General features: G+C 40.7%; 1 protein-coding gene across 1 annotated transcript in view; it reads left to right on the top strand.

The window, feature by feature from the left end:
- The window catches only part of KIAA2026 (KIAA2026 ortholog), a 961,657-nt gene that overhangs the window by 559,009 nt on the left and 375,800 nt on the right, over positions 1-26,848 (top strand). The window contains exon 6 of the mRNA XM_044067194.1: positions 11,224-11,313. Within this exon, the coding sequence (XP_043923129.1) occupies positions 11,224-11,313 (90 nt within the window). The remainder of the gene's footprint in view (positions 1-11,223; positions 11,314-26,848) is intronic.

The following is a 26,848-nucleotide window of genomic DNA, read 5'->3' as shown; positions in this document are numbered from 1 at the left end:
CATGAGTTTGCTTTCCAAAATCCCTTTCTGTGAAGAAAGAAATTTTGTAGAAATTTATTAGAGAATTTAGAGAATAATAAAAAAGAATATAGTAATATGGAAAAAAATTATATAAAATAAATAAAAAAAATTAAGGCCTTACTGTTTAGGCAGAGATATTATTTACAAGGGAGAAGGGGAAGTATCTGCATATTTGGGTAAAATAGTATAGAGGAGGATATTGGTATAATGAGGAAAATGATAAATGTGAAATGAGAGGTAAAAAGATCATGAGGAAATTGAGTATTGTAGTACAGGATGTGAAAAATATGTATGAGAGTAAAAAGGAAGAAAATAAGAATGGAAAGTAAAAAAAAAAAAAAAGTCCAGAGCAAGTTAAGAGGAATTTGAAAAAGAAATGACTTCATCCAGTTCACTAATAATACTTAGGAAAGTAAAGATTGATTCAGTATCAGGCCCACATGGTATAGGGTATGGAATGTACTTGAAGTTAATGGATTGGCAAGAAGAATATTTTGTAAGTTTGTTGAATGGTTGAAGGAAGGGTTTTGTTTTTGAGAGAGTGAGATATTAATTGTATGGAAGAAAAATGAGAAGTATGAATTAAAAAATGGAGACTCGTCACACTAAATAACACAGGTTATAATTTTTTATGAGAATAATACAGATGTTTTATTATATTATGTTAATGTTATGTTATAGAATAATTAGATGAATGAGGGATGTTATGGAAGAAAGTGTTTATGGTGTAAAAGGGAACAGGTGTCAAGAATTGTTACCGGTTGTGAGAAATTGAGGATATTGCATATAATTAAAAGGGAAGATGTAAAACGTATGGTAAGCGATATTAGCAAGGCATTTGATACAGTAGGAAATGATACTGTGTGGGATTTTATGGAGAAGAATAGAGTATGTAATACTTTAAACTCACTCTGTTTTGTTTATCCATACCAAGGTACTATTTATTGGATTATTGGTCGTTTTCGAGTACCTTTCTCGTTTTTATTTGCTTTATTTGTTCATTTGTGGTAGAGGAGGTATGGAAAACGTTAACCTGTCCGAGTACAGAGTTGGGCAGGACAAGGTGGGCCAGATGTGAAAGCTGATAGGCCAACTATCTGAATTGATTGACTTGCTGACCCCGTTGAGCCAATCCATGGTTTTGTTGTGTCTGGCAGTTCAAAATCAATGTCCCCAGGGAGGAGGAACTGGTATTCAGCCGAGAAAACTCGGGAATAATGGTGATGGTGTTTCGGGCTGCAGAAAAGCTGAAATAGGAGGTTGGAATGGAGAAAATGAAAGTTCCTTTGACTTTCAACAAACCCCTTCGGTTTTAAGGGGTGGAAATACAGAATAAACCATGGTAAATGGAGGAACATTGCAGATTACACCTGGACAACGTCAGTAATCTGAGGCAGCAGCAATGGCAAGTAGCATTCCTAGAAATGACTTTAAAGAAACTAAAGACTAGTTGCAGGTCAAATACTCATTTAAATTTAAAGATAATTTGACTTTGAAGCCTGGTACTGCTGATTCTTTCAATATTAAATTGAGTAGAATGTCTAGGCTTATGTTGAAATTTAGAACATTGAAAATGGGTATTTAAGAAAAGGTATTGCTAATGAAATAGTCCCTAAAGGACTACGTGTTTGGAAATATCCAAACAATGTACAGATAGGTAGCGTTTTCCCATGCTTTTAATAATTGTGGCCTTGAAATTTTGAAAACTATTATTAAAGAGAATAACAGAATAAAAGATGAAATACAAAAAGAAATAATGGAATTGGATCAGTGTATTAAAGATGACTTGATGTTTATCATAATGTAGGAAAAAGAAAAGTATTTAATGTTAGATTACAAATTGACAAAAAAATGTGAACAAATGGTTGAAAGAAAGTTAAAAAAGTTTGAACATGATTCTAAAGAATACAAAAGTAACACTTGTTACCCTAAACCAAAACGTTATAGGCAGAAAGAAGTTGGTTACCCTGATGAGCAACCTTTAAACAGCAATGGGGGTATCATGAAAGGGAAAATGACAATATCAATAAAGAGGTGGGTGATTTGGAAGAGTTTGGTGAATACCCACCCTTACATAGGTCAGAGAGGTTGATGAAAAAAATGGGGTACCAACAACAACAGAATTTTCACTGTGGCGGGGGGAAGAAGGGGGAGATACTAATACTAGATTGTATACCCCATACCCATGTTAATACTTGTGAAATTAGTGTAGAAGATTGCAAATATACATTGGAAGGTTTTTGTATATACAACTTTAGTAAGGTGAAACTTGTTAGGGAACACTTAAGTTTACTGTCTAAGGATTTAAAATTCTTTCCCCCCAAAAAAAGGAGACCTCACGAAAACACTAATGGATATAAAATTGTTTACCAGAAAGATGAATTTGGTGTTGATTCTCCCCTCCAATATTTTACAAGCAGACACGGGATTGAGACGAAAGAGTATTTATAATCCACCTATGCACCCCCAGTTAAAGAACTTCGAGAAAGCAGTTGAAAAAGAAATATGAAGCGTATTTAATAAAGTTAGATATAGGGCGAACCTGACTAATAAAGAGAAGGTGTTAATGGAATTAAAGGCTAACACTGATATTCGTGTCATGATACCTGATAAAGGGAGTGGAGTGGTAATGATGGACAATATTATATATGAGGGGAAGATTAACCAAATTTTAAGGGACGATGTAAAATATGTTAGTGTGTCAAAAAATGAGGTAAATATTGCTTACAGTAAAATTGATGTCACATTAGAAGATATGTGCATGGAAGGTTTGATTGATGGAAAAACATTAACATTTTTGAAAGTAGACAAGCCAAGGATACCGTCCATAGTTGGGATTCCTAAGACCCACAAGAATGGTTTTGACCCTCCACTAAGACCTATTGTCTCGGTGGAGGAGTCGAAGACCCTTCCATTAGCAAAATATGTGGACAGTAAGCTTAAAAGATTATGGATAAAAAGTAAAGCCATCCTAAATGATTCATGGGACTGTTTAAGGGGAAATGAAACAAGATTTATATCAGGAACATTTAATATTCATCACAATTGATGTGATAGATTTATTTTCCAGTATTCCTTATGATGAAGGTATGAATATGGTGGAGGAAATAATTTTTGAAGATGCTGACTTGAGTCACAGTGAGAAACTGGCATGTTTAGGGTTATTGGAATTAGTTTTAAAATACAATTTTATATTTTTTAAAGGAGATTTCTACCAACAGGCTCAAGGTGTGGCGATGGGGGCAGTTTGCACCCCAACTTATGCCAACCTGGTACTAGCGAATTGGGAGGAGAAATATATATTAAGATCTGAATATTCATCTAATTGGACCCTCTACAAGAGATTTTTAGATGACATAGTAATTTTGTGGAAGGGGACTAGAGAAAGGTTCATTGAATTTATGGGCTATATGAAGAGTACAACCACCTTTTTAGATTTTACATCTAATTTTTCAGATGAATGTTTACAGTATCTGGATCTGGAAATTTACACATCTAAAGGTAAATTTGAGTCTAAGATTTTTAGAAAGCCCACTTTTTGTAACTCCTTCCTACACTATAATAATGCCCACCCCCTCACTACAAAAGGACCATAGTAAAGGGTCATTATGTTCGAGGGAGCCGGATGACATCCTTAGAAGATTTCCAGAAGGAATGTGAAGTGTTGAAAGGATTCTTTATGGAAAGGGGTTACCCGCCGACTTAGTGAATCGGGTTATCGCTGAAATAAATATGGGTAGACAGAATAAATTTAAACATGTTTTAGGAGAATGTAGAAATGAACAAAACAATATACTAACTTGTCATGGGCAAGATTATGGAGGAACTGTGGTGCCAGAATACAATACTTTAGCAGGACCCACAAAGAGAATTATCAGGTCTGAATGGGACAGATTTGTATCCATCTCTGATTTGGAAAAGTTACCAAAGGAGCCCTTGAACTGTGGTTTTGGTGCTGCGGTAGCGTTGTCGCCTCACAGTAAGACGTTGTCCTGGTCAATTCTCAGCTAGTGCGTCTTCTGTGTGGAAACATACGTGAATGGGCGTACCTTCGTTGAAAGTTGTGTGTCAGGGCTGGCAACTTGGCACGTAAAAATCTACTGCCAATCATTAGCGGACCGGAGTTCCCCTGTGGCGACCCCTAACCGGGAAAAGCCACAAAAACAACCAAAGGAGCCCTTGAAAATTGTATATAAAAATTTGCAGAGTTTAAAGAGTATTTTACAAAGTGATGGTAGGAACTGAGTAAATAATAAAAAGAGGACAGGAACTTACAAATGTGGGCACTGCTCCAAATGTGGAAATATAGCAAATGTGGACAAGGTTTTCATTGAGAGCAGAAACAGATGGATAGTAAGGTCTGACTATTACAACTGTGAGTCCATGGGGATAGCTTATCTTGCAACTTGTGTAGAATGTAGATACTTCTATATTGGGAAGACTGAACGTAAGTTAAAGAGAAGGATCTACGAGCACAAGTATGATATTTTGAATAAAAGGAGACTCATGCTTTATACAAGCACACTAAAGAATGTCAAAAGGCCGATTTCATTTTCTTTGTTGTGGAACAAGTAAAAGGGAAACCAGGGGGGTGGATTATGGGAAGAGAAATTTGAGTTTAGAGAGTTATGGTGGCAAATCATGTTGGAAGCAGCAGGCACCCCAGGTTTAAATGATAATATTAATCCAAATACATCCAAAGTCACTTGCTAAGCGCTTTCACCATTACAAATGGCTTCATCAGATGACGCCATTTGTAATGGTGAAAGCACTTAGCAAGTGAATTTGGATGTATTTGGATTAAAACTTCTGCCTTGTGCTTTGGACGTGGTTCTTTTTTTGTTTTTTTACTAGTTCTGTACCCTGTGGGTATTCAGTTTGTGTTAAATGATAATATATCTATAATCCCACTTCTGAAAATGAGATCTGCCAATTTATATTGTGTTTCAGAGAAGTTATTCCCTATCATGTCCACTAGATGGTGGTCTAGCATTGATTTTGATTTTGATTAAGCAGTATTAAGTAGATTTTTATGGCTTTTATATGAAATGGTAACGTCTTGAATTTTTGTTATAATTATGTTCTCTGAAACAGGTTATGTTTTACTTGTATATGTATTTAACACAATAGTTTTAACATAAGTGGTTTTAACATTTTATACTTTATTTATATGGTAGAATAGAGTGAAATAATAATTTTACTTACATCATTATGTATTCATTGCAATCTTCCACATTATGATTGGTTCTTTTAAGTGTTGAGGCTATATAAATGGTAAACAGGAAATTATTTGTCATCTGATGAAGTCTTTCTTGATGAGAAGAAAACGCTGATTGTGTAAATGCATGTATGTGCATGGAAGTATAATAAACTTATAAATTACTTTAAACTCACTTTGTTTAGTTTATTCATACTCAGGTACTGTTTATTCGACAGTAGGAAATGATGCTGTGCGGGATTATATGGAGAAGAATAGAGTATGTAATAGAATTAGGAGAGTGTGTATGTTAGCATAGCAAAATGATAGAGTGAGAGTGTTAGTAAATGGGTGGCTGAGTAAAGAAATATGCATGGAGTGTGGTATAAAACAAGGATGTCCCTTGAGTGGAATATTGTTTGCACTGGTAATGAATGTGAGTGAAGTGGTTTATAAAATGAAAGATTCTAAGTATCCGATGAAAAGGAGGTGTGGGGATTCCAGTAGTTTTGACATACATGGGTGATATAGTTGTAGTTGCTAAAAACTGATGGATGAGGAATATGAATGAGGGAAGTGTTGGTTTGTCTGAATGGGTGTTTAAAAGAAATGAGAATGACCTTGAATAAAAATAAAAGTTAAGGCTTGGGTGATGTGGAGAAAATTGGGTGGAGGAGTGGGGTAAGGTGTGTTTTTCAGTGAATAGAGGAGGAGGTTAACACTTGCACCACAACTCCAGCCGCACACAGACCTACTAAAACAGCACTGGCAAAAAATACACATAAATACACAAAATCATACTCGGAGGCTCTAAATAAAAACCTGCAAAAGCGTCAGAGACCTCCAAAGCAGACATCCAAACAACATGCACTTCCCGTCACAAACCAGACAACACATAAAACACAAAATCAGTGTGTCGCACAATCACCCTTTAGGCGAAATAACATATCTAACACACTAGTAATAGGCGACTGTATTGTCAGGCACACTGATGTCTCACTCACTAGGCCGGACAAACAGAAGGTTACTGTTAGCTGCCTGTCGGGAGACAGAATCCGCAACATAACACAAGCACTCAGGTCACTCCAGAACAAGTACAAATATGACTCTGTCATTGTTCATGTTGGTGTGAATGACCTGAGACGTACCTCCCTGAACTACATGAAAAGAGACATAGAAGAGCTCTCTGATCATGTAGCCTAGGCTGGTATGACCCTGACTCTGTGTAGCATCCTGCCTTCACCAAGAATGATACCTCAGTATAAAGAAAAAATGATCAATTTCAACAATTGGCTAAGCTTCTGGTGTCATTCCAAGGGGTCAGCCTGGGACGACATGCTCGACAAGCCGCGTGTCTTCGCAAGAGACTGCTTGCACCTGTCACCCCTAGGCTTTCGAATACTGGCCAAGGCTCTTGCTGCCCCCATAGTGCCTTTTTTAAGCAAGGCTCAAAAGTCAAACCCACCTCCGTAAACAGCACAATTAACAAAAAACTGAGGGTTATGCTACTCAACACCAGGAGTTTAAATCTCAAAATGCATGCACTCAAAGCACTCCTCAGTATGGAGAACATCGACATCTGTGCAGTAACTGAAACCTGGTTCAAGGCTCCAGAGAGCAACCCAGCACTACCGGGCTACAACTCATACCACACGTTTTGGCCACAGAACACTGACTGAAACACAAAAGGAGGGGGTGTATCCATATTCATCAAGGATACCTACACCTCCAGGTTAGTGGCGCAGCATTATACCTCTGAGCTCATCCATGTGCAACTAACATCGGGCAAATCTGCAATGCAAATTGTGGCCTGATACAGATCACCCTCCATGACCCAGGACCACCACTCCACCTTTCTGGAGACACTGGAAAACATGAAGGTCCTACCAAACACCCTGATATTGAGCGATTTCAATTACCCTACCATTCACTGGGAAAACTACTCGAGTACAAATTCCCAGGCCCAGCACTTCCTGGAATTCATCAACTCAAATGCTCTGGATCAGCTGGTAAACTCCCCTACCAAAGGTGAAAACATGTTGGACCCTGGTCATTACCAACATGGGCGACAGGTGTTCCGCACTGGAGGTCAACCCGTCACTGGTTAGATCAGACCATAAACTAATCACTCTGGATGTCCACACCCTACCACCACCCCCAACTAAGGAAACCACAGTAAAAAACTTTTCTACAGCAAACTTCACCTTACTTAAGACAGAGGTGGTAAGTTTCACAGCCCCCACGCTAAAGGATAATGCTGCCCAAGATGCAGAAACCTTTACAAATGCACTCTGTGAGCACCTACAAGGATGCATGGATCGTGCCATCCCTAGCAAAACCAAGACTCACTCATCTAAGAGAAAGAAACCAGTTTGGTGGACCCCTGCGATAAACAAGCTATACAATAGAAGGAGGAAACTAGTTCAGAAAAAAAGCAAATCCCAAGAAGGAAAGACATCCCTGATCAGTATCAGTAAGAAACTGAGATCCCTCATGAAATCATCCAAGGCTTACTTCGAAAGAAAAATAGCCAAGGATTCAAAAGATAACCACAAAGCCTTCTTTAACTATGTTAAGAATCTAAGTGGCAACTCGCAGATATGCACTGAACTAGTGCAAAATAGCACAAAATATACTGAACCCACTGATATTGCCAACATTCTGGCAGATAGATTCAGTGCAAACTTCACCCCCCCCTCTCACCTTCAAAAGGGCCCACAACATTACCGGAAAAGTATAGTGTCCCAAAAATAACAGACGCACAGGTAAAAACAGCCCTTTCAAAAGCCAGAAACACAGCATCAGTGGGACCAGATGGTGTCCCAGTCTGCGTCTTGCACGAACTACAGAACGAACTAACCCCCCCACCTAAACACGCTGTTTATCCTCAGCCTCTGCACAGGCTACGTGCCCATAGAATGGCGCACAGCAACGGTTATTCCTCTCCACAAAGAAGAGGCCACAACTGACCGTGTTAACTATCGCCCCATAAGCCTGACTAGTCTGGTCTGCAAGGCTATGGAGCGCATCATCATGGAACTCATTAACAAAGACATTGGGAACCTCCAAACACTTGACCCGACCCAGTTTGGCTTTGATAAGGGCAGATCATGCCTACTAAACCTGGTTGACCTCTTCAGGACAGTCACCAAGGCCATAGACGAGGGAAAGGTGGTTCACACAGCCTACCTTGACCTCGCCAAGGCTTTCGACACCATTCCCCACTCGGGTATTACAGAAAAACTCACCAGCCTGAACATAAACCCCTACGTCATGAGATGGGTTGCCAACTGGCTTACAGAACTCACACGGTAAGAATAGCTTGCTCCAGGTCCGACTCTAAACCAGTCACAAGTGGTGTCCCACACGACTCTGTCCTGGGACCCCTACTGTTCGGTATATACTTCTCAGAAGTACAGGCAAACACAGGAGGACTATGGCTAACCAAACTAGCCAATGACTGCAAACTGGGAGCCATAACTGACTCTCCGGCTTACAAGGACATCCTCCAAAAGGGACTTACTGAGACGGACACCTGGTGTCAAAGTCATGGCCTCAATCTAAATGCCAAAAAATGCATAGTCATCCCATTTCGGAAAAATAAAACACCCACAAATTACCACATAGGTGGCAGCCCCCTTAATGCAAAATAGGTAATAAGAGATCTGGGGACCCAGGTAGACAATAATCTCTCCTTTGACAATCATATTGCCAAAGTAGTTAGGAAATCCTTCTATGTGGCCCATCTAATTACTAAAGGGTTTGCATCTAGAAATAGAGGTTATAGTGCTCCTCTACTTGTCACTCATTAGACCCATCATAGAGTACAATTCGTACCTCACAAGACACTTCCAACAGCTGGAAAGACCACAAAAGTACCTCACCAAGAGGATTAGTGGTCTCAAACATATGTCCTATGTAGCCCGACTAAAAAAATCTCTGGCTGTACTCAGTGGCATATCGCTTACTCAGAGGTGATCTCTGCGTGACTTACAAAGCCATGTCCAACTCAGAATTGTTGGACATGCTCCACCTAAAGAAATCCAAGTCACTGCGAGCCACACGATCTAGTGAGCTAAACCTCGCCACAACAATAAATAGAACATGCTGGAGGGATAGATTCCTGTCACAGAGACTCTCTATGCTTTGGAACAAAATTCCAAATTACATCAGGCAGAGCCCCTCACTAATGCTCTTCAAGAGAAACCTTGACGAGTGGATGGGTAACAGAAAATAAACCCCGGGATCACTTCATTGGCTCTGCTTGACAGAGCATCAGTTAATTAATCAATGGGGCTGCGAAAGCCGACACGCTCTGGCTAGGCTTATAAATGCCCTCTGGCAGATAGCCTAGTACCTACCTATGAAATTTCTTAATTAGGAATAAAATTTGGGGAAATTATGCAGTTATGGTGCAATAGGATGGTTTGATATAAATTATTACTTGGCGGACATATAGAGTAGCATTCAGGAAAAGATTTATTTGGTGAATTCTGTATTAATGGGAATATGGCATATATGTCAAAAGTTTATATGATCCCAGAAAAATATGAAAATGAAATTGTACAACTGATGTTTTCTTTCATAAGCGGTTCAAGATTAAACCCAGTAAAAAGAGGTATTTTGTATATGAGTGAATTAAAGGGGTGTTGGAATTACTTAATTAATTTGTTTGTACTGCTTCATTAAACTTGTATAGCGTAATTGAAGTGGTTCAAGGAAGGGAATGAGAATTTAAAAGTAAAAATGTTTAAGCACTGAAAATTCTGTGAGATAACAAGAAAATGAGAAAAGGGATATCTAAATGAAGAAATTGAAAATTATCAAGAAAAATGCTAATATAAAAAATAATTGATGATGCAGAGAAAGATAAAAGGATGTGGTATAAAATTGTAATGAAACAATATTATAACATGTAAATCTGTGGAAAATTTACCAAAATAAGTGATTAAAGCAAGGAAAAAGTGTTATACCAAGATAGTAGAATGTCAGGATTTCCTGTGGAGACTAGTAATAAATTAAGCTGCAAGTAAAGGCAAATATGTCATATGAAAAGAAGAGACGAAGGTACATTTTTTTTAATGTAAAGAGTGGTGAAACTGTGGAGACATTTGTATTCAGAATTTTTTTAGAGAATGTTAATGACAATGTAGATATGAATGTAATTATGTATAGATATTGTAAGAATAAAAGAATATGTGAGCAGCGTAATTTTTTTTGTAATATGTATTTGGAATGACAGACTAAAATTTTGCTTAATGAGAAATGGATTTTGGCAGACGCATTGCGAAAAATCAGGTTATGGTTCTGTAAGAAGTGGGAGTCAGTTATGCAAGAATAATAATGAGGATGTTGTAAGAAAAATGATGAATACCAAAATAGAAATGTGTTTATATATATATATGTGTATATATATATATATATATATATATATATATATATATATATATATATATGCGTGTGTGTGTGTGTGCCTGTAAATACGTACATTTTTTTAAATGTGTAAATAATTTTATGTTGCGTTAAATAAAGGACCGTACTATTTTTTCAATACATGTAAGATGAGAGCAAGGAAATACATCAGTAAGATATATGCTGTTCCTTGCTGCTTTAGTAGATGCAGAATTAATAAGATACAAGTCAGGTGCTTGTTCATGGCTCTTAGTGCAGGTACATATAGTGTTTGTATGTGGGTGTTTGTGTGTGTCTTTCTCTTTATATATATATATATATATATATTTATACATACATATATATATATATATATATATACACATACATACATACATGTATATATATATATATATATATATATATATATATATATATATATATATATATACATATACACAATTATACATATACATGCATACATATATACAGACTCATATCCTGTAAAATAAAAAGACTAATTATGGAAATGTAAGCTGACATCTAAAAGTGCAAATAGTATGTATCAGTACTTAATGTCATTTAATTTCATTCTCACCCTTTTTTTTTTTTAGCTTGTTTGCACTAATCTTGAAGAACTCAGGAAACTGATCTTAAAAACTGAGGAAGAATTAAAAGATCTGGAGCGTAATAGAAAAAAATCTGTAAGTAGTGTCTGTCTCATTTCTCATCACTTTCAGTTGATATTTTTGTATTTTCTCACTAGCTTGGCACAGCAATTTACTTTTTACTTTTGGGCGACTTCCACAGCTGAAAAATAAGAAGCAGTTAGAGGTCACTTGTCCCTAGTGCTGCCACTCTCGGGTGCCAAAAGTAGATTCAAAAAAGTGTAAAGCTTTAATTTCATTTGGCTCTCCAAAACAGCTGTGAGAGATTTAGAGTGGGAAAACATGTTGAGACTTTTGTAATTTGTGAGAAGTGATTATAGATCTGATGTTGTCCATTTCATTCTTTCCTCACTGATGATAGATCTTAGGATCCGATATCTGATCTGATTCGGCCACTTCACAAGACTTATGATCTGAGCCTGTAGCTCCTCTCTCTCCCATGATGCCTCATATCTCCTCTAACTCCTCAGGTGTTATTTGCCGCCATCCAGCACAGTGATTCCATTGCCTCGAGCACAGATAAATGAGTCTTCTTTTTTTGTCAATCTTTATTCAATTTTATTGAACTTTACTAAACTTCTGTATTTTCTTTCCTATCTTATCTAAACCTCCTCTCCTACATAGTTAGGTTTCGACCCTCCACACTCACTCTATTACTCTAATGGTCATTCTTTCTCCTTTTCCCCCTTTCTCTAGCGTTAAAAAAAAAAAAACGTTCCTGATATCTTTGTGTGTGTGTGTGTGTGTGTGTGTGTGTGTGTGTGTGTGTGTGTGTGTGTGTGTGTGTGTGTGTGTGTGTGTGTGTGTGTGTGTGTGTGTCTGTGTGTCTGTGTGTGGTGTGTGTGTCTGTGTGTGTGGTGTGTGTGTCTGTGCGTGTGTGGTGCGTGTGTCTGTGCGTGTGTGGTGCGTGTCTGTGCGTGTGTGGTGCGTGTGTGTGTGTGTGTGTGTGTGTGTGTGTGTGTGTGTTAACCCTGAGAAACCAACAGGGTTCAGAAGATGCACCTCTAGTAGACACAGGATTCCGAATGTGGATGCCCACTAGAGGTGTGTCTACTGTCTCGGGCCTGGGCAGTTAGCTGTGATATTTGTGCGGCCTTTAATCCCCACACCCTATCAGGCTGAAGCTGATTTTTGAGAGGTCTTCTACCAGCTTCTGGGGCTCAAACCCCCATGAAACCTACGACCTTTAATGAGTTAAAGAAAGTGTACCATATCAGCATCCTCAGGGACTGTGTCTTCTCTCCCGGAAAAGAGACAAAAGTTGTCTGATCTGACTGCTTTGGATCCAGTCGATATCCATTCTTCATCAGATCCAAGAGATTCCTTGGATCCAACAGAACCAGGACCTACTGTGCCAGTTCCTCAGATCCAAACCTTATCAGATCTTAAGACTTCCGGTCTGAGCGCCCCTTCTGATCCATCAAACATCATTAGGATCTGAAGTTCCCTGTCTCCGAGCAAATCCTCCTTGGATCCAAAACCTTCGGATCAGAGGTCTCAAAGCCGTACACCAATTCGGAGCAAGTCACTATATCTAGCTCCGACTGCTTTGACCAATCATTCCTCTGCAAAGTCCACTTTTTCCTCAGCCTTCTCTAGATTTTCTCAGCTTTCCCATTCCGGTATGGACAAAGATGATGCTGAGTTTCATGAAAGCTTAGTTTCAATTGGGGATTCTGCCATCTCCGTTTCATACTGGATCCATGAGAGCTGCAGCTCCTGTAGTACTTTCTCCTCTTCTAATCTGACCATCAGCTTTGGAAACCCAAGATCTGGCTTTATCCAAGAGAGCCGTCGTTGGAGGCAAGGATGTATCTTTCCTCAACTCCATCAGTGTTCCAGACCAGCTGTGCTTCGATGCTTTCTGAACAGAGCGGGTCCCAGACCCAAGATGTTGGTGCCAACTCCATGGAGTTGGTCTCTGCTCCGGCTTTGCTTCCGTATCTTTCCCTAGGGGTTTCTACCCTCAACAATTCGGGTCCGGTGCTGTGTGGAAGTGCCATATGCAGGGTGGATTCTACCTTCTCTCCTTTGGTGTCTCCGGCTACAAGGGTGGAGGGGAGATGTTTCCCTGGATTCTGTTGCTTTTCAGTGGCAAAGAGGACTTTCTCAAGAGCTCATGATATGTCTCCTCATCTCCTGGATACTACCCAGTCACCTTCTGATCTAAGCTTTAGGCTCATTCATCCTGCCTGTAGTCAGCTCCTCCAGGAGAGCCTTCAGACCTTTCCCCTGCAGGGGGTTCCCCATTCCTCCGATTCCTGTTTCGAACATCCCACGGGGGAGGTTCTTCAGAAAAAACAGTGCAACAGGAAGCACTTGGACTCCCCTTTGGAGTCCTGATGAGGGAGAAGGGCACCCCTGATCTTCACCCAATGACATCTCCTTTGCAGATATTTTAGAAATCCTGAAGCAAAAGGATGGATGGTCATCCCATCCCCCGTCTGAAGAGTCAGTGTTCCTGGAGGCCTTTGGGACAGGTCTACATCTTGGGTGACCCTGCATGCAGATACATACCTCAGCCCACCTACTAACCACTTACATTGGAGCAAAGGTATTTCTGTTGATACCATTGTGGTGTCAGCAGCCACCAAGAAGGAGCTAGGAGAACAGAGCTCCACTGTTCACCCTCCAAACAAGGAGTCTCGGGCGTTGGAGAGGCACGGGAAGCATATTTATGCCTCGGTCACCTTTACGTTGAGAGCATTGAATTACCTGGCACATTTCACATGTCTGCAGTGGGACCTGTTTAAAGAACTTGCTAACTCTCTGGCAGAGTTCTTGTTGGAGGAGGACCTCAAGAAGATATCTTCCCAATTGGCCACTTTTTCCTCCATATCTAATTCTTCAATGAGGCTAATCTCTAATGGCACAGAGGGAACCACTCGAGCAGCCAGGACAGGCATATCCCTTAGGAGATGTGCCTGGATGAGGCTTTGAGGCCCTTTAAGGGATTCTTCATCAACGCCCGTTTTGGTGGTTCTTCTGTCTTTGGACCGTCGGTCAAAGAAACTCATACCCACAGAGAGCAGGAGGGAAAGACCTTGTCTGCTGTAGGGATCAAATTTTCTTCTTCTCCACCAAAGGACCTTTTCAAGGAACCAATGGAGTGGGAAGAAGTTGTGGTTCTGGAAATGTCAAGGTACTTTCCCAAGAGGATACCTCTTCCAGACGCAGAAGAGGATTTAATGACAGATGCTGCCCTTGGAGGTAGAGAGGGGCCGCAGAATCAGGCTTCAGAGAACCCCTTCTCTGACAAGCCCTATCAGCACTCCTGAAGCGTTGCCCAACTGTCCTACTCTGGAGGTAGTCGGGGGCAGATTATCATTGCACCTAGATGCCTGGACAAACTTAACAAATGACCATTGGTGCTAAGCATAATTAACAGAGGTTACTATATTCCCTTTTCCCTTACACCTCTAAGCCTCAGTAGGAGTCGCCCTGATGTGCCACCCAGTAGAGGGGGAATGCCATTCAAGAGGTTCAGAAACGTCTAGAAAAAAGTCATCCAAAGGGTCCCAACTGAACAAGGATGCGGCTTTTTGGTGCCAAAAAAGACAGGGGACCTGTGATTGATCCTAGTTCTGACAATCTGAACCTGTTTATCAAGAAGTCGAAGTTCTGCATGGTTACAGTTCAGTCCATATCGCCACTACTATGCAAGTATAATTGGATGTGCTCGGTAGATCTCCAGGACATGTGCTATCATATCAAGATAAACAGGTGCCCTTGGAGACATTTGCACTTCCGGCTGGGAGCCAGTCATTACAAATTCAGAGCACTGCCCTTTGGACTCACCACTGTGTCCCTGTTTACGAAATGCATGTCAGGGTAGCAGCTCACCTTTGACTGTAAGGATTCCAGGTGTTTCCATACTTGAACGATTGTCTCCTAACTGCACCAGCAAGGCACCAGATTCTTCAAGCCACACAGTACCTGCTACAAGTCTTCAGTCATCTGGGAATTACAATAAACTTAGTGAAGTCATATTTCTCCCTGTACAGAACATAGAGTTCATAGGAACGCAACTGAACACGATCACTCAAGTAGCTGCATTGCCCCCACAGCATGTACTGTCCCTGAGACAGCAAGTTCAAGTGTTGCTGGATACACCAACTCCACTCAAACATCTGATTTTGAGAGCCCTGGGACCTGTGTCAGCTGCCATACTCCTAGAACCACTGGCAAGGTTCTTCATGCGAGTACTACAATGGACTTCTGCTGTTCAGTGGTACAGTCTGTACCAACCACTATCTGTTCCTAAACCCTAATTTGCAAGCATCACCTCCAGTGATAGATGCTCTCAAATGACCTATACCTGGCAGGCCCCTTTCTCTTCTCTTTCCAATAGCCACAGTGACCATGAATGCTTCCCTGTTGGGGGGGGGGGCATTATCAAGGAAGATTGGTCTAAGGCATGTGGTCCACAACAGAGACCAACTTGCACATCAGCTTCCTAGAGATGAGGGCAGTCCTTCTGATGTTACAAGCCTTTCATGACTGTCTCTGGAGCAATAGCAATTCATACAGAGATGTCAGTAGTATGGTACATCAACAAACGGGGGGAGCCCATTCATACCCCTTCTGCAGAGAGGCCATGAGAGTGTGGGAATGGGCAATCTTTGTAAGCCTCTTTCTCATTGCAGTGCACGTTCCTGAGGACACCAATGCACTGGTGGACAGACTAAGCAGATCTGTCTGAGTCTACACAAGTGGTCCCTGAACCAATCAATATTGAACCAAATATTCATCTGATGGGGCCATCCTTGCTATGATCTCTTTGCCTCCCCTGAACAACAAGTGCAGCAAGTACCTCGCTCTGATCTACAGAAGCAGTGAGTCACAGAGGGATCCTATAGTCCACAGTTGGCCTCCAGACCCCTTGTATGCTTATCCTCCAATACCGCTGATTTCAAAAGTCCTACAGAAAGCCAGCAGGTTAAAGAGTACTCTGATTTTCATCACCCCCTTCTGGCATCATCCGGTATGGTTCTCCTTCTTATAGTCTCACATCAGAAATTCTCCATGGATACTGGATGCCAGGCAGGTTCTGATTTCCCATCTGTCAGAACATCAACGCCCCAGTCTCAGATCCCTGTGATTAACCGTATAATTAACCGTATAATTCTAAGAAAGTCCAGGCTAACTTCCCCAGTCCAAGAGATTATTCTCGCTTCCCAGAAGCCTTGCACAAAAAAAGGTTTATAATAGCAAGAGGAAGAGATTTTCAATTTGGACACTGAAACAGAATATCGATCCCTTTTCAGCTCCTGTTCCTAAGTTCACTTATTCAAGATGGTGCCAATTTCTCCACCATAAGGGTATAACTGGCAGCAATTGTGAATTTTTTTATGGGCAAAGATTCTACTTCTTCATCTTCTTTTTCAACATCTAAACTATGTAAGGCATTTGTGAAAGGGGTTTTCCTACTTAGGCCTCTAGTAAATGATCTTTCCCTTCCTTGGGGCCTCACCATTGTACTTCAAGGCCTTACCCAGAAATCCTTTGAATCTGCTGACTCTTGCAACATGAAGTTTCTCTCTTGGAAAAAACATTTTTCTCATGGCCATTACTTCAGCCAAAAGAATGTTTGAGCCGCAAGCATAAACACCTTATATCACCTTTTCCAAAGATAGGATCTCTTTAGGCATAAATTTAGGATTCTTTCTTAAAGCTACCACGGAATCAAATATTAACCAGTCCATTCATCTACCAGTCTTTTTCCCCAGTCATTCTAACAAGGGTGAATATATGTTCCATTTGCTTGACGTTCATAGTTACTTGTCTACCTACACAGGACAAAGAAACATAGAAAGTCTAAGCAGTTATTTATATTCTTTTCACCTAATCAACTATGCCAGGCAATGTCCAAAATCACATGGGCAAAATGGATTACTGATTGTATTTCTGCTGTTTGTTCCTTGAGAGACATGCAGCTACCCTGTTCCCCCAAAAGCTCATTCTACTAGGTCAATGTCCACCTCGTCTGCCTTTTCATCTAGAACCTCTGTTGATGAGATTTGTGCACCGGCAACTTGGTCCAACTCACATACATTTTTTTCATATTAATTGGATATTGTCTGCAGGAACAGAGAATCCTTTGACTCTGCTGTGCTTAGGCATATCTTTCCATGAGGACCACCCAAGATTTACGTAGCTGGGGACTCTGACCCATCAGTGAGGAAGAGTGAAGTGGACAACATCAGATTTAGAAGTTCTGTACTTACCATAACTTGACATCTCATTACCTCACAAGAGAAACCTGGATGACTGGATGGGAAACAGAAAATACACCCCTGGGATCACACTTGTGTCCCTGCTGGACAGGGGAAACAGGTGGTAACCTTGTGGGAACATGGGCAAAATTCTTAGATGGGCTTTTAAGGGCCCCCGGGCCAAGAACTTAGTATCATCCTATGAACCTATTTGTGTTGTCCAATTTCATTCTTCCTCGCTTCCCACCCATTCATCCCCATCCTAACTTGTTGAGAGCTATCTAGTGGAATTTAGGATCCCATAGGTTCCTGGGTTGAGCTGCAGATTATGGTAATGTCATTTTCCTATCTATATATCTTTTGTAGATAACTGTCTATAGATCAGCAAACTCGATCTAAGGAGCTAGAAGAGATGTGAGGCATTGTGGGAGAGGGCAGAGCTCAAGACTCTAAGTCTTGTGATGTGGCAAAATTGGATCCAATATTGGATCATAAGACCCATCAGTGAGGAAAAATGAAACTGGATAACACAGATGCCAAGTTATAGTAAGTACATAACTTCCTATTTTATACCTTCTCATTTTTCACTATAAATACCTGATCAGTATAACGGACTAGAGTCATTTTATAATTTTATTTATTTTTTTCTTCTGAATAGTTATCAAACATATTTAGCAAAACCATTATTCAGCTTCCTTAGCTTATTTTAATAGCTTGGCAGTTGGTTAAACTTATGCGTGTGTAATTAGTAAGGGTCAGCGACATACTCTGTTTGACGTGTATAAGTCAATTCCAGAGATGGGGGCAGCCTCTGGGAAACAAACCTGTCTCTCCAGCAGGTTTTGTTAATGTTGCATATTTTGCCTTAGTCAAAATTCTATTGGTCTTTGAACCTTTGGTATTATGTTGTAGAAACTATAGATGATCTGTAGTCCTATCTTGCCTTCATTCTTACAGATGGGATCGGAGCCGGGGCCTGTTACAAAGTTCAAAGTCTTCTAGCTGGCTTGTGGCTAGGTAGGTATCCCATAGTGCACCAGTACAATCCCCAGATCTCATTTGCTACGTCTATGAGTTCAGATGTGTTTCTTGCTTGGCCATGGGTAAGTTTAAGACTTTTTCTATTATTACTATATTACAGTTTAACTTTAGTGATTTATATGGCTCTAGATAGAGTTTAGTAGTGTTAGAGTAGTTTCAGACTTGAAGTGTTTTTTCTTCACTTTAAATTACTTAGTTGTTGAGAACTAGTTGGCCGTTGACCTTTGTTGTTCTCATTTGGTATCCTGTGTGCCATTCCTTTCTAATTAACATGTGCGTTTGCACTTATTTTGCTAATTTTTGTGTGCAATGTTTTGCTAATTTTTGTGTGCAGTGTTTCTTATTATTAGAGAGTTTGGAATTTAGACAGTTATTTACTTAGATATTTAGTGTTTCAGGTTAACATGCGCTTTTGTGTTTATTTTGCTATATTTTGTGTGCAGTGTTTCTTAGTATTAGAGAGTTTGGAATTTAAGTAGTTATTTACTTGAATATTTAGTGATTCAGCTTGCGTGCAGGGTTTTTTGATAGTTCTGACCCTTTTGTTTCTACGGCTTAGTGTTTTGAGCATAAATTTATATTTGAGACAGTTTGGACATTTAGATTTTTCAAATTTGTGTGTGTGCAGTCTAGTTGATAGTTTTATGACCCTCTAGTCTTATACTTTCTACCTAGGTCTGTTTGTTAGAGGACATGTTTTCCTTCCTTTCTCTCTCCCCAGGGCTAGGCCCATTTAAGTTTGAGGACCTAGTCCTCGTTGTGCTTGTGTGTTTCTGCTTCTCCAGTTATCATGTCCAAAGAGGCAAAAGACCATTAACCTTTGGGTTTTTAAAAATCTGTAAAGTGCTCCCAGAAAATGTCAATTACGGATGGCCATAGTAATTGTGTTTATTGCCTCGGAGCCATTCATTTGCAGGAAACCTGTTTGTTTTGCCATTCCTTCAGCTCCAGAGTTCTCCAGGAGCGGAAGAACAAGCTAATTTTGAAAGGTCTCTTCAAGTCTTCCTTCAAGGAAGATTTGGCCAGTTCTTCTTCTTCCTCAGAATCACATTCCTCCAAAAAAGAAAAGATGAAGTCTACCAAGAGGCATTCCCTGGTGCTGTCCGGTGCTTCAGAACCACCTCCTAAACTTCCTAAGCCGGATAAGACTTCTATCTCCTCAGCTCCACTGGCCTCGGAGCTGATCGAGGTTGTTGATACTGAGACTTCAGTTTCGGCCCCATGCATTTCGGTGCTGACTACTGAGAGGTTACATCGGAGCCAGTCCAAAGATCCCTTGCCGGTCTCCCCAACCTTAAGGTCCCCAATCTTGCAGAGGTCCAGATCACCCACACTGTCTTCCAGATCTTCCAGGAGCCTATCAGAGGAAGACGTGGAGAGAATAGTGCATAGACTCCTGAAGTCATCTGCCTTGCCAAAAATGCTATTGGCTCCATCCCAGTCGGTCCTGGAGCCACCTGAGTCCATTTCCCCTGTTGTGGTTCCTCCTCCAAGCTGTGCCAGGCTTTTGGTGCCAGAGTGTTTGGTACCACTGGTTGTGGACCCTTTGGTTCCAGCCCCCCCTTGAGGCTATCTCGGAGCCGAGTTCTGCTCTGACACCTTCAATGCCATACGTGGTGTCTAGGAGCCTAAGTTCACCGGTCGACCCCGACAGGGACACTTGGACCCGAACCTCTTCTGTTCCGAGTCTCCCTCTCGGTGCGTCGGTTAGGGTGAGCTCGGATCCTACATGCATCTCGGAGCCGATAACTTCCTCTGTCTCCTCGGAGCCGAGGAGGTCTTGGGAGCCAGAGAGGTCTGCCTTCTAGATAATGAGGAGTGGGCTGTCCCGTTCATCAGCTCCAATCAAGGGTACCGACACTCTTCTCTCTCGGGCACAGACCTCCGTCTCAGCACTTACCTTCTCTCTCGACAGCAGAGACCCGCAGCCTCAGGAACCCCCGGATGGTGGCCTCCAGTCTTCCGAGACCTCCCAGAATATCCTTCTGAGGAGCCCCCTTGGAAGAGGACATGCAAGAGGAAGCATGTAGATTCCCAGGATGAGTCTCTTACCTCCGACACTGACCTCGAGGAGTCAGAAAGTTCCCCCAAGTCATCCTCTGATAATGTCTCCTTTATAGACATCTTAGAGATCCTTAAGCAGAGGGGCAGCTAGCCCACTGTTACTCCTTCTGATGAGAAGTCGGTGTACCTGAAGGCTTTCGGGTCTCAACCTTCAGCCTCTTGGGTGTCTCTCCACCTTTTGATGAACTTTTAGACCTTGTTTGTCGGAAGGTGTGGGAGACTCCTGATGCCGTGGAGCCAGTTCCCAGGAGACCCAATAAATTTCTGTCTGCTCCCAAAGAGAAGGAGTTCTTATCCAAGGGTGTGCCTGTAGATGCCATGGTGGTGCCGGTGGCCACTAAGAAGGAACTAGCGGAGGTTTCTTCATCTGTCCATGCGCCGAACAAGGAGTCTCGAATGATGGATAGATACGGGAAGCGTATCTATTCGTCAGTGGCATTCACACTCAAATCACTGAACTATCTAACACATTTTACGAGGCTTCAAAGAGAACTCCATAAGGAGTTGGGAGAAGCTCTACAAGGTACGTCTACTGAAGGAGTCCCTGATAAGGTGTCTGCTCAGTTGTCCACCTTAAATTCCTTTGTTAACTCCTCCATGAGGCTGATTTCTTATGCAGCCAATGGAGCGAGCAGGGCAGCGGGTTCAGGAGTTTCCCTCAGGAGACACTCCTAGATGCGCTTGTGTAATTTTGCGGAGCTGTTCAAGTCTGCCTTTACCAATGCCCCCTTTGACAGTTCTTAGTTGTTTGGCCCTAAGATAAAAGACCCACTCACCAGGTCCGAGCAAGAAGGGAAAACGCTGTCTTCCGTGAGAGTATGTTTTACCATCTCCTCTAGCCCATATCCCAAGGGTCAGAGAGGTGGTAAGATGTGGTTCAAGAAGTCCCAGAGATTTTTCTCGGATGCACAGGGTGACTCCAAATTCAGAGTCAGAGGAGGAGGAGCAAATGGTAGATGTCGCCCTAGAGGCAGGGGATGCCCGCAAAACCAGAGAGGCCTTGATTCATTTCAAGGTCTTCCCTATCAGCGCTCCTGATGTGGCACCCGGCTGTGGTTCTGTGGAGCCAGTCAGGAATCACATTTCTTTGTATCCAGAAGCCTGGCTAAACATCACCCAAGACAAATGGGTACAAAGAATTATCACCAGAGGTTACTCCATACCCCTTTCTCTGCCCAATCACAGGGATCAAGCAACTGTAGAGGTGAAAAAGTTGCTTGCAAACAGAGTCACCCAAACCGTCCCCTCAGACCAGGTAGAATTTGGATTCATACAGGGGACTGGCGGCCCATCTTGGACCTCAGCAAACTAAACAAATCCTTAAAGAAGGACAAGTTCCGGATGGTGACACTGCAGTCTATACTCCCTCTGTTAGGGAAAGACACTTGGATGTGCTCAGTAGACCTCCAAGATTCATACTGCCATATAAAAATGGACAGAGCGTCGAGGAGCCACTTACGCTTCCAGCTGTTTTTTTTTTAAAAGAAAACGTACTTGCATTTGGAGCATTAGTGTGATTTCAGTGTTCTTTCCTGTGAATTGAATGCTTGGATTAAACTATTTTAACAGCTGAAAAGCTTTGTTCCTTGGTGTTTTTATCCTGTGGATTTTTGTGGTCTACACTGTTAAATCAACAACTACAAGGCTTGACTAAGTCGTCCTGTCCGTAAGCTTCATTGTGTTTTCTTCCAGGGTCTTGGCATATGGTTTTTTAGTTACTTTTTTGACCTGTTGGCTGTTTTTGGTCATTTATGTAGCTGTATATGTTAGGGACAGTCTTGCAAACTGTAGTGCTGGCAAGAATGCATTTATCTGTGTATATTTGTATTCTTTGTATCCATGTATTTATATCTCTATTGGGGTGTGTATATGTATATTTATTTATTTTTTTATGGTGTGTGTGTGTGTGTGTGTGTGTGTGTGTGTGTGTGTGTATATATATATATATATATATATATATATATATATATATATATATATATATATATATACACATATGCACATGTATATATTTTATCGCTTAAAAATTGGCCTTAAGAATTTCAGATGTAAAGAAGACCAAACACCCTAAACATTGAAACCACAAAAGACTGAGAAAGGAAAAGTATTTCCTCTCCTGATCTTCATACAACAACAAACAAATCTCTTGGGGGAAAATATAAAAAAATAAATGTACAATAAGCTGGTTGCATAAGTGTGCACACCCTTAAACTAGTACTTTGCTGAAGCACCTTTTGATTTAATTACAGCATTCAGTCTTCTTGGGTACACACCTGCCTTCATTTGAAGAGACTCTGATTAACCTCAAGTAAAGTTCAACTGCCCTTGTACGATTTTCCTGACTTTTACTCAGTTGCCTGCTACACTAAAAGCCATGGTTCGCAGAGAGCTTACAAAGCATCAAGGGGATCTCATTGTTGAAAGGTATCAGTAAGGAGAGGGGTACAAAAACATTTACACAGCATTGGATATACCATGGTACACAGTGAAGACAGTCATCAAAAAGCGGAGAAAATATGGGACAACAGTGGAGTTGCAAAGAACTGGACATCCCTCCAAAATTGATGAAAAGACAAGACAAAAACTGGTCAGGGAGGCTGCCAAGAGACCTACAGCAGCACTGAAGGAGCTGCAGGAATTTCTGACAAGTACTGGTTGTGTACTACGTGACAACAATCTCCCATATTCTCCATATGTCTGGACTATGGGGTAGGGTTGCAAGACAGAAGCCTTTTCTTACACAGAAAAACATCCAGGCCTGTCAAAAATTTGCAAAACAATACATTGTCTCCCAAAAGCATGTGGGAAAATGTGTTATGGTCTGATGAGACCAAGGTTGAACTTTTTGTCCACAATTCCAAAAAGGTACTTTTGGTGCAAAAACAACCTTCTCATTACCAAAAGAACACTATCCCCACAGTGAAGCATGGTGGTAGCAGTATCATGATTTGGGATTGCTTTTCTTCAGCTGTAACTGGGGCTTTAGTCAAGGTGGAGGGAATTATGAACAGTTCCAAATACCAGTCACTGTTGGCCGAAAACCTTCAGGCATCTGCTAGAAAGATGAAGATGAAGAAAATATTCACCTTTCAACACGACAATGACACCAAGCATACATCCAAATCAACAAAAGAATGGCTACACCAGAAGAAAATTAAAGTTTTGGAATGGCCTAGCCAGAGCCCAGACCTAAATCCAATAGAAAATCTGTGGGGTGACCTGAAGAGGGCTGTGCACAAGAGATGCCCTTGCAATCTGACAGATTTGGAGCACTTTTGCAAGGAAGAGTGGACAAATATTGCCAAGTCAAGATGTGCCATGCAAATAGACTCCTACCCAAGAAGACTGAATGTTGTAATTAAATCAAAAGGTGCTTCAACAAAGTATTAGTTTAATGCTGTGCACACTTATGCAACCAGTTTGTTGTAGGTTTTGTATTTTTTATATTTTTCCCCAAACAGATTTGTTTTTCAATTGAATTGTGCAGGTTATAGGTCACATTAAGGGTGGGAAAAATTTTGAAATGATTTATTGTGGTCTCTTTTTTTTATATATGTACAAATACATAGATAAAATATATATAAAGCATTGAGAAGAAATTATCACAGTGAAGAACATTAAATAGGAGAAGTGATTGAGGTATCTGTTATTTGAGAACACAGTTGTGGAATAGGCTCTTCCTCACTGTAGTACACACCAAATGAGAAAAAAAAAAAAACACTGCACACAGTGCATCATTGCTTGTGTACAAACTCAAACATCTTCAAATGTGGGGGTGCAGCATGACAATGGGCATTGTCAATGTACTAAAATTCTTCTAATAAAAACTCCCATGATCAAAAACAACACCAGAGGTGCCATCTAAAAACTACATGTTTTGATGTAATGGATTTTCAGGCAAATGTACTTTCAGATCGTTTTATTTTGACCATTTGTAATTCAGTCAAAGCTGCCTTCAGTGAAGTGATGGAGAGCCATATACAGATGCGCACACAGTGCCTTAAGTGAGTATGGCAATGAACACCTGCTGTCTTGGGCTGTAACCAGGACCAGCAATACTTAATTAAGCTTCACACTTTGTTATAAAGGCTTTCTTCATAGTAATCCCCACGTCTTACTCTCAGAACTATTTATTTCAGTGTTATTTTGCCAACAGTAACTGCAGATTGGTTAAGACAACTTTTATGTTCACACACACACACACACACACACACACACACACACACACACACACACACACACACACTGGAGCTAAAGCAACCTATTGCATTGCCACAACTCATTCCCTTTTCTTTGTTTACTTGCTGACATCAGCCTAACCAGGCTAGCGCACCGGGGGGGGGGGGGTCACATGAACGTGATACACAAACCATCTGTGTTGTTAGTGTTGAAGCTACAGCTAAGCATAGTCTTTCTCTAGAAAGTGGATGCCAGCAGTTATAATTCACCAGTTTTGTGCACTTTTCCTTCTGTTCATCATTAATTGGATAGCCACAAGCTTTTGACGCTGAGTAATGAAATTATATCCTTGAAGAAGCTAGGTAATGCAGCTTGAAAAATTAAACAAATGTATATACTGTCTCAGAGAAATGCAAAATAAAAGATTTGAACAGATGGAATAAGAAAAACATTCTTTAACTGCTAGCTAGTTTGATCACTAACGGAAGGTAAATGCATTCTGTCTCTGATTTTTTTATGACCATTTTGCAGTATCAAAAGATAAATACACAAGTTGTACAGACATAAGCTGTTGTTCACAGTCTGTAAGGTTCTCTCCCTTGTCCTCTGAACTCCCTGCAAAGATTTTCATCGCTGTTCCCAGGCATGTTAAACTTTACCACTGTAAGAGAAAAACAAAAACTCATTGGATCAACTGCTGAAGATTTTTCAAATAGTCACTTTACTTAAAATCTGAAAAGTGCATCTTAGAATGAATCTGTACTGGAAAATATTGCTAGCACAATACTTTTGTACAAGTGTTCATTTCTGCATTATGTGAAGAAATCTTGAATCTTTTACTTCCTTTCGATCAAAACTGTAAAAAGCAGTAACTCTTCACAAAAGCAAATTGTTTAGATGACAAGCATGTTCTGACGCTGGATAAGGTAACAGCTTTTGAGAGGAAGAAGCAGTCAAAGGAGAGCAAAGCTGTGCTTGTGTATGTGAGAGAAAATAATAACAAATACTATACAGCTCTTCACAGTATTTATTGAAAGAGAGAGATGCAGCTGTGTAATTTACAGATTTGCTTAGTTCAACTTCATTCTGATGTCTGTCCTGTGTTTAACATACGAGTTTGCCCATGTCACTCATTTGCTGATTTTTTTGTACGTATTTTTGCTTATTTGAGTAAGACATGCCTTGCAGGATGTGTAAATACTGATGGTTCTAGACTATTTGTTCTGCCTGTGTCATATGCCTCCTCCACTAAGGCTTTCAGTGAACCAGTCTGATGAGGACATTGCAAAGCTCTTGGACACTCTATATTGTTAAGATATCTATTAAGGTGGAGGTGGGTGACCACTGTGGGTCTTATCACTTTGCAGACTGTAGGAAAGAGTCAACCAGATATTCCGTTTTCTCTGTCCTAGTAGAAACATAAGGACATAAAGAGTGAGAGAAAAAATCTTCAGTTGAGTACTCATTTAAAGACTGAAGCAGACTGTAATGCAGAAATCATTAAATCTCATTTCCTTCTGTCATTGCAGGAATGCATTTTGCTGGGAAATTTTAAGAGTAGTGAACTAGCACAGCCCGTTCTGCCTGCTGCTTCTGTTACACTGATACTGGTGATCACTGAGTAACAGTTTTGTCTTCAGGTCCTTCAGCCACCCATATTTTTGTTTCTTGCATCTGATGCCAGAGCAGACTAATAAAGTTCATGGGTTGGTGCTGGGTACTTTACATAGTTTCTCAAGTTATCCAGTTAATGCCAGTTAGTTCTGAGATTGATGTCAGCCTATCTAGACTTGTTCTTCTGAGTTTGTTCTTTTTCCTTCCCAGCACCTGCTGCATTGACTGGGCTGTCTGACTTTCCAAACAAGTGTACTGTATACCACTTTCTTCCACAATTTCAGTTAAGGCTTACTTGTGGGAGAAGGTGCAAAGGTTTCTGTTTAGCCATCTGCAGTAATGTACTGCTGTTTTGCCATTAGTTTGGCTAGTATCTGCTTGTTGTGAGCATTCCCAGCCTCATTCTGTAGTAAGCTCAAGTGCAAGTTACATTGAGAATGTAGTACACTTTTGTCAAA

The sequence above is a fragment of the Protopterus annectens genome, chromosome 3.part1 (genome assembly GCF_019279795.1).
Source record: "Protopterus annectens isolate FY-2018-M chromosome 3.part1, PAN1.0, whole genome shotgun sequence".
NCBI classification, from domain to species: Eukaryota; Metazoa; Chordata; order Ceratodontiformes; family Protopteridae; genus Protopterus; species Protopterus annectens.
The sequence above is the reverse complement of the archived record's forward strand: the minus strand, read 5'-3'. Positions and strand labels throughout refer to the sequence as shown.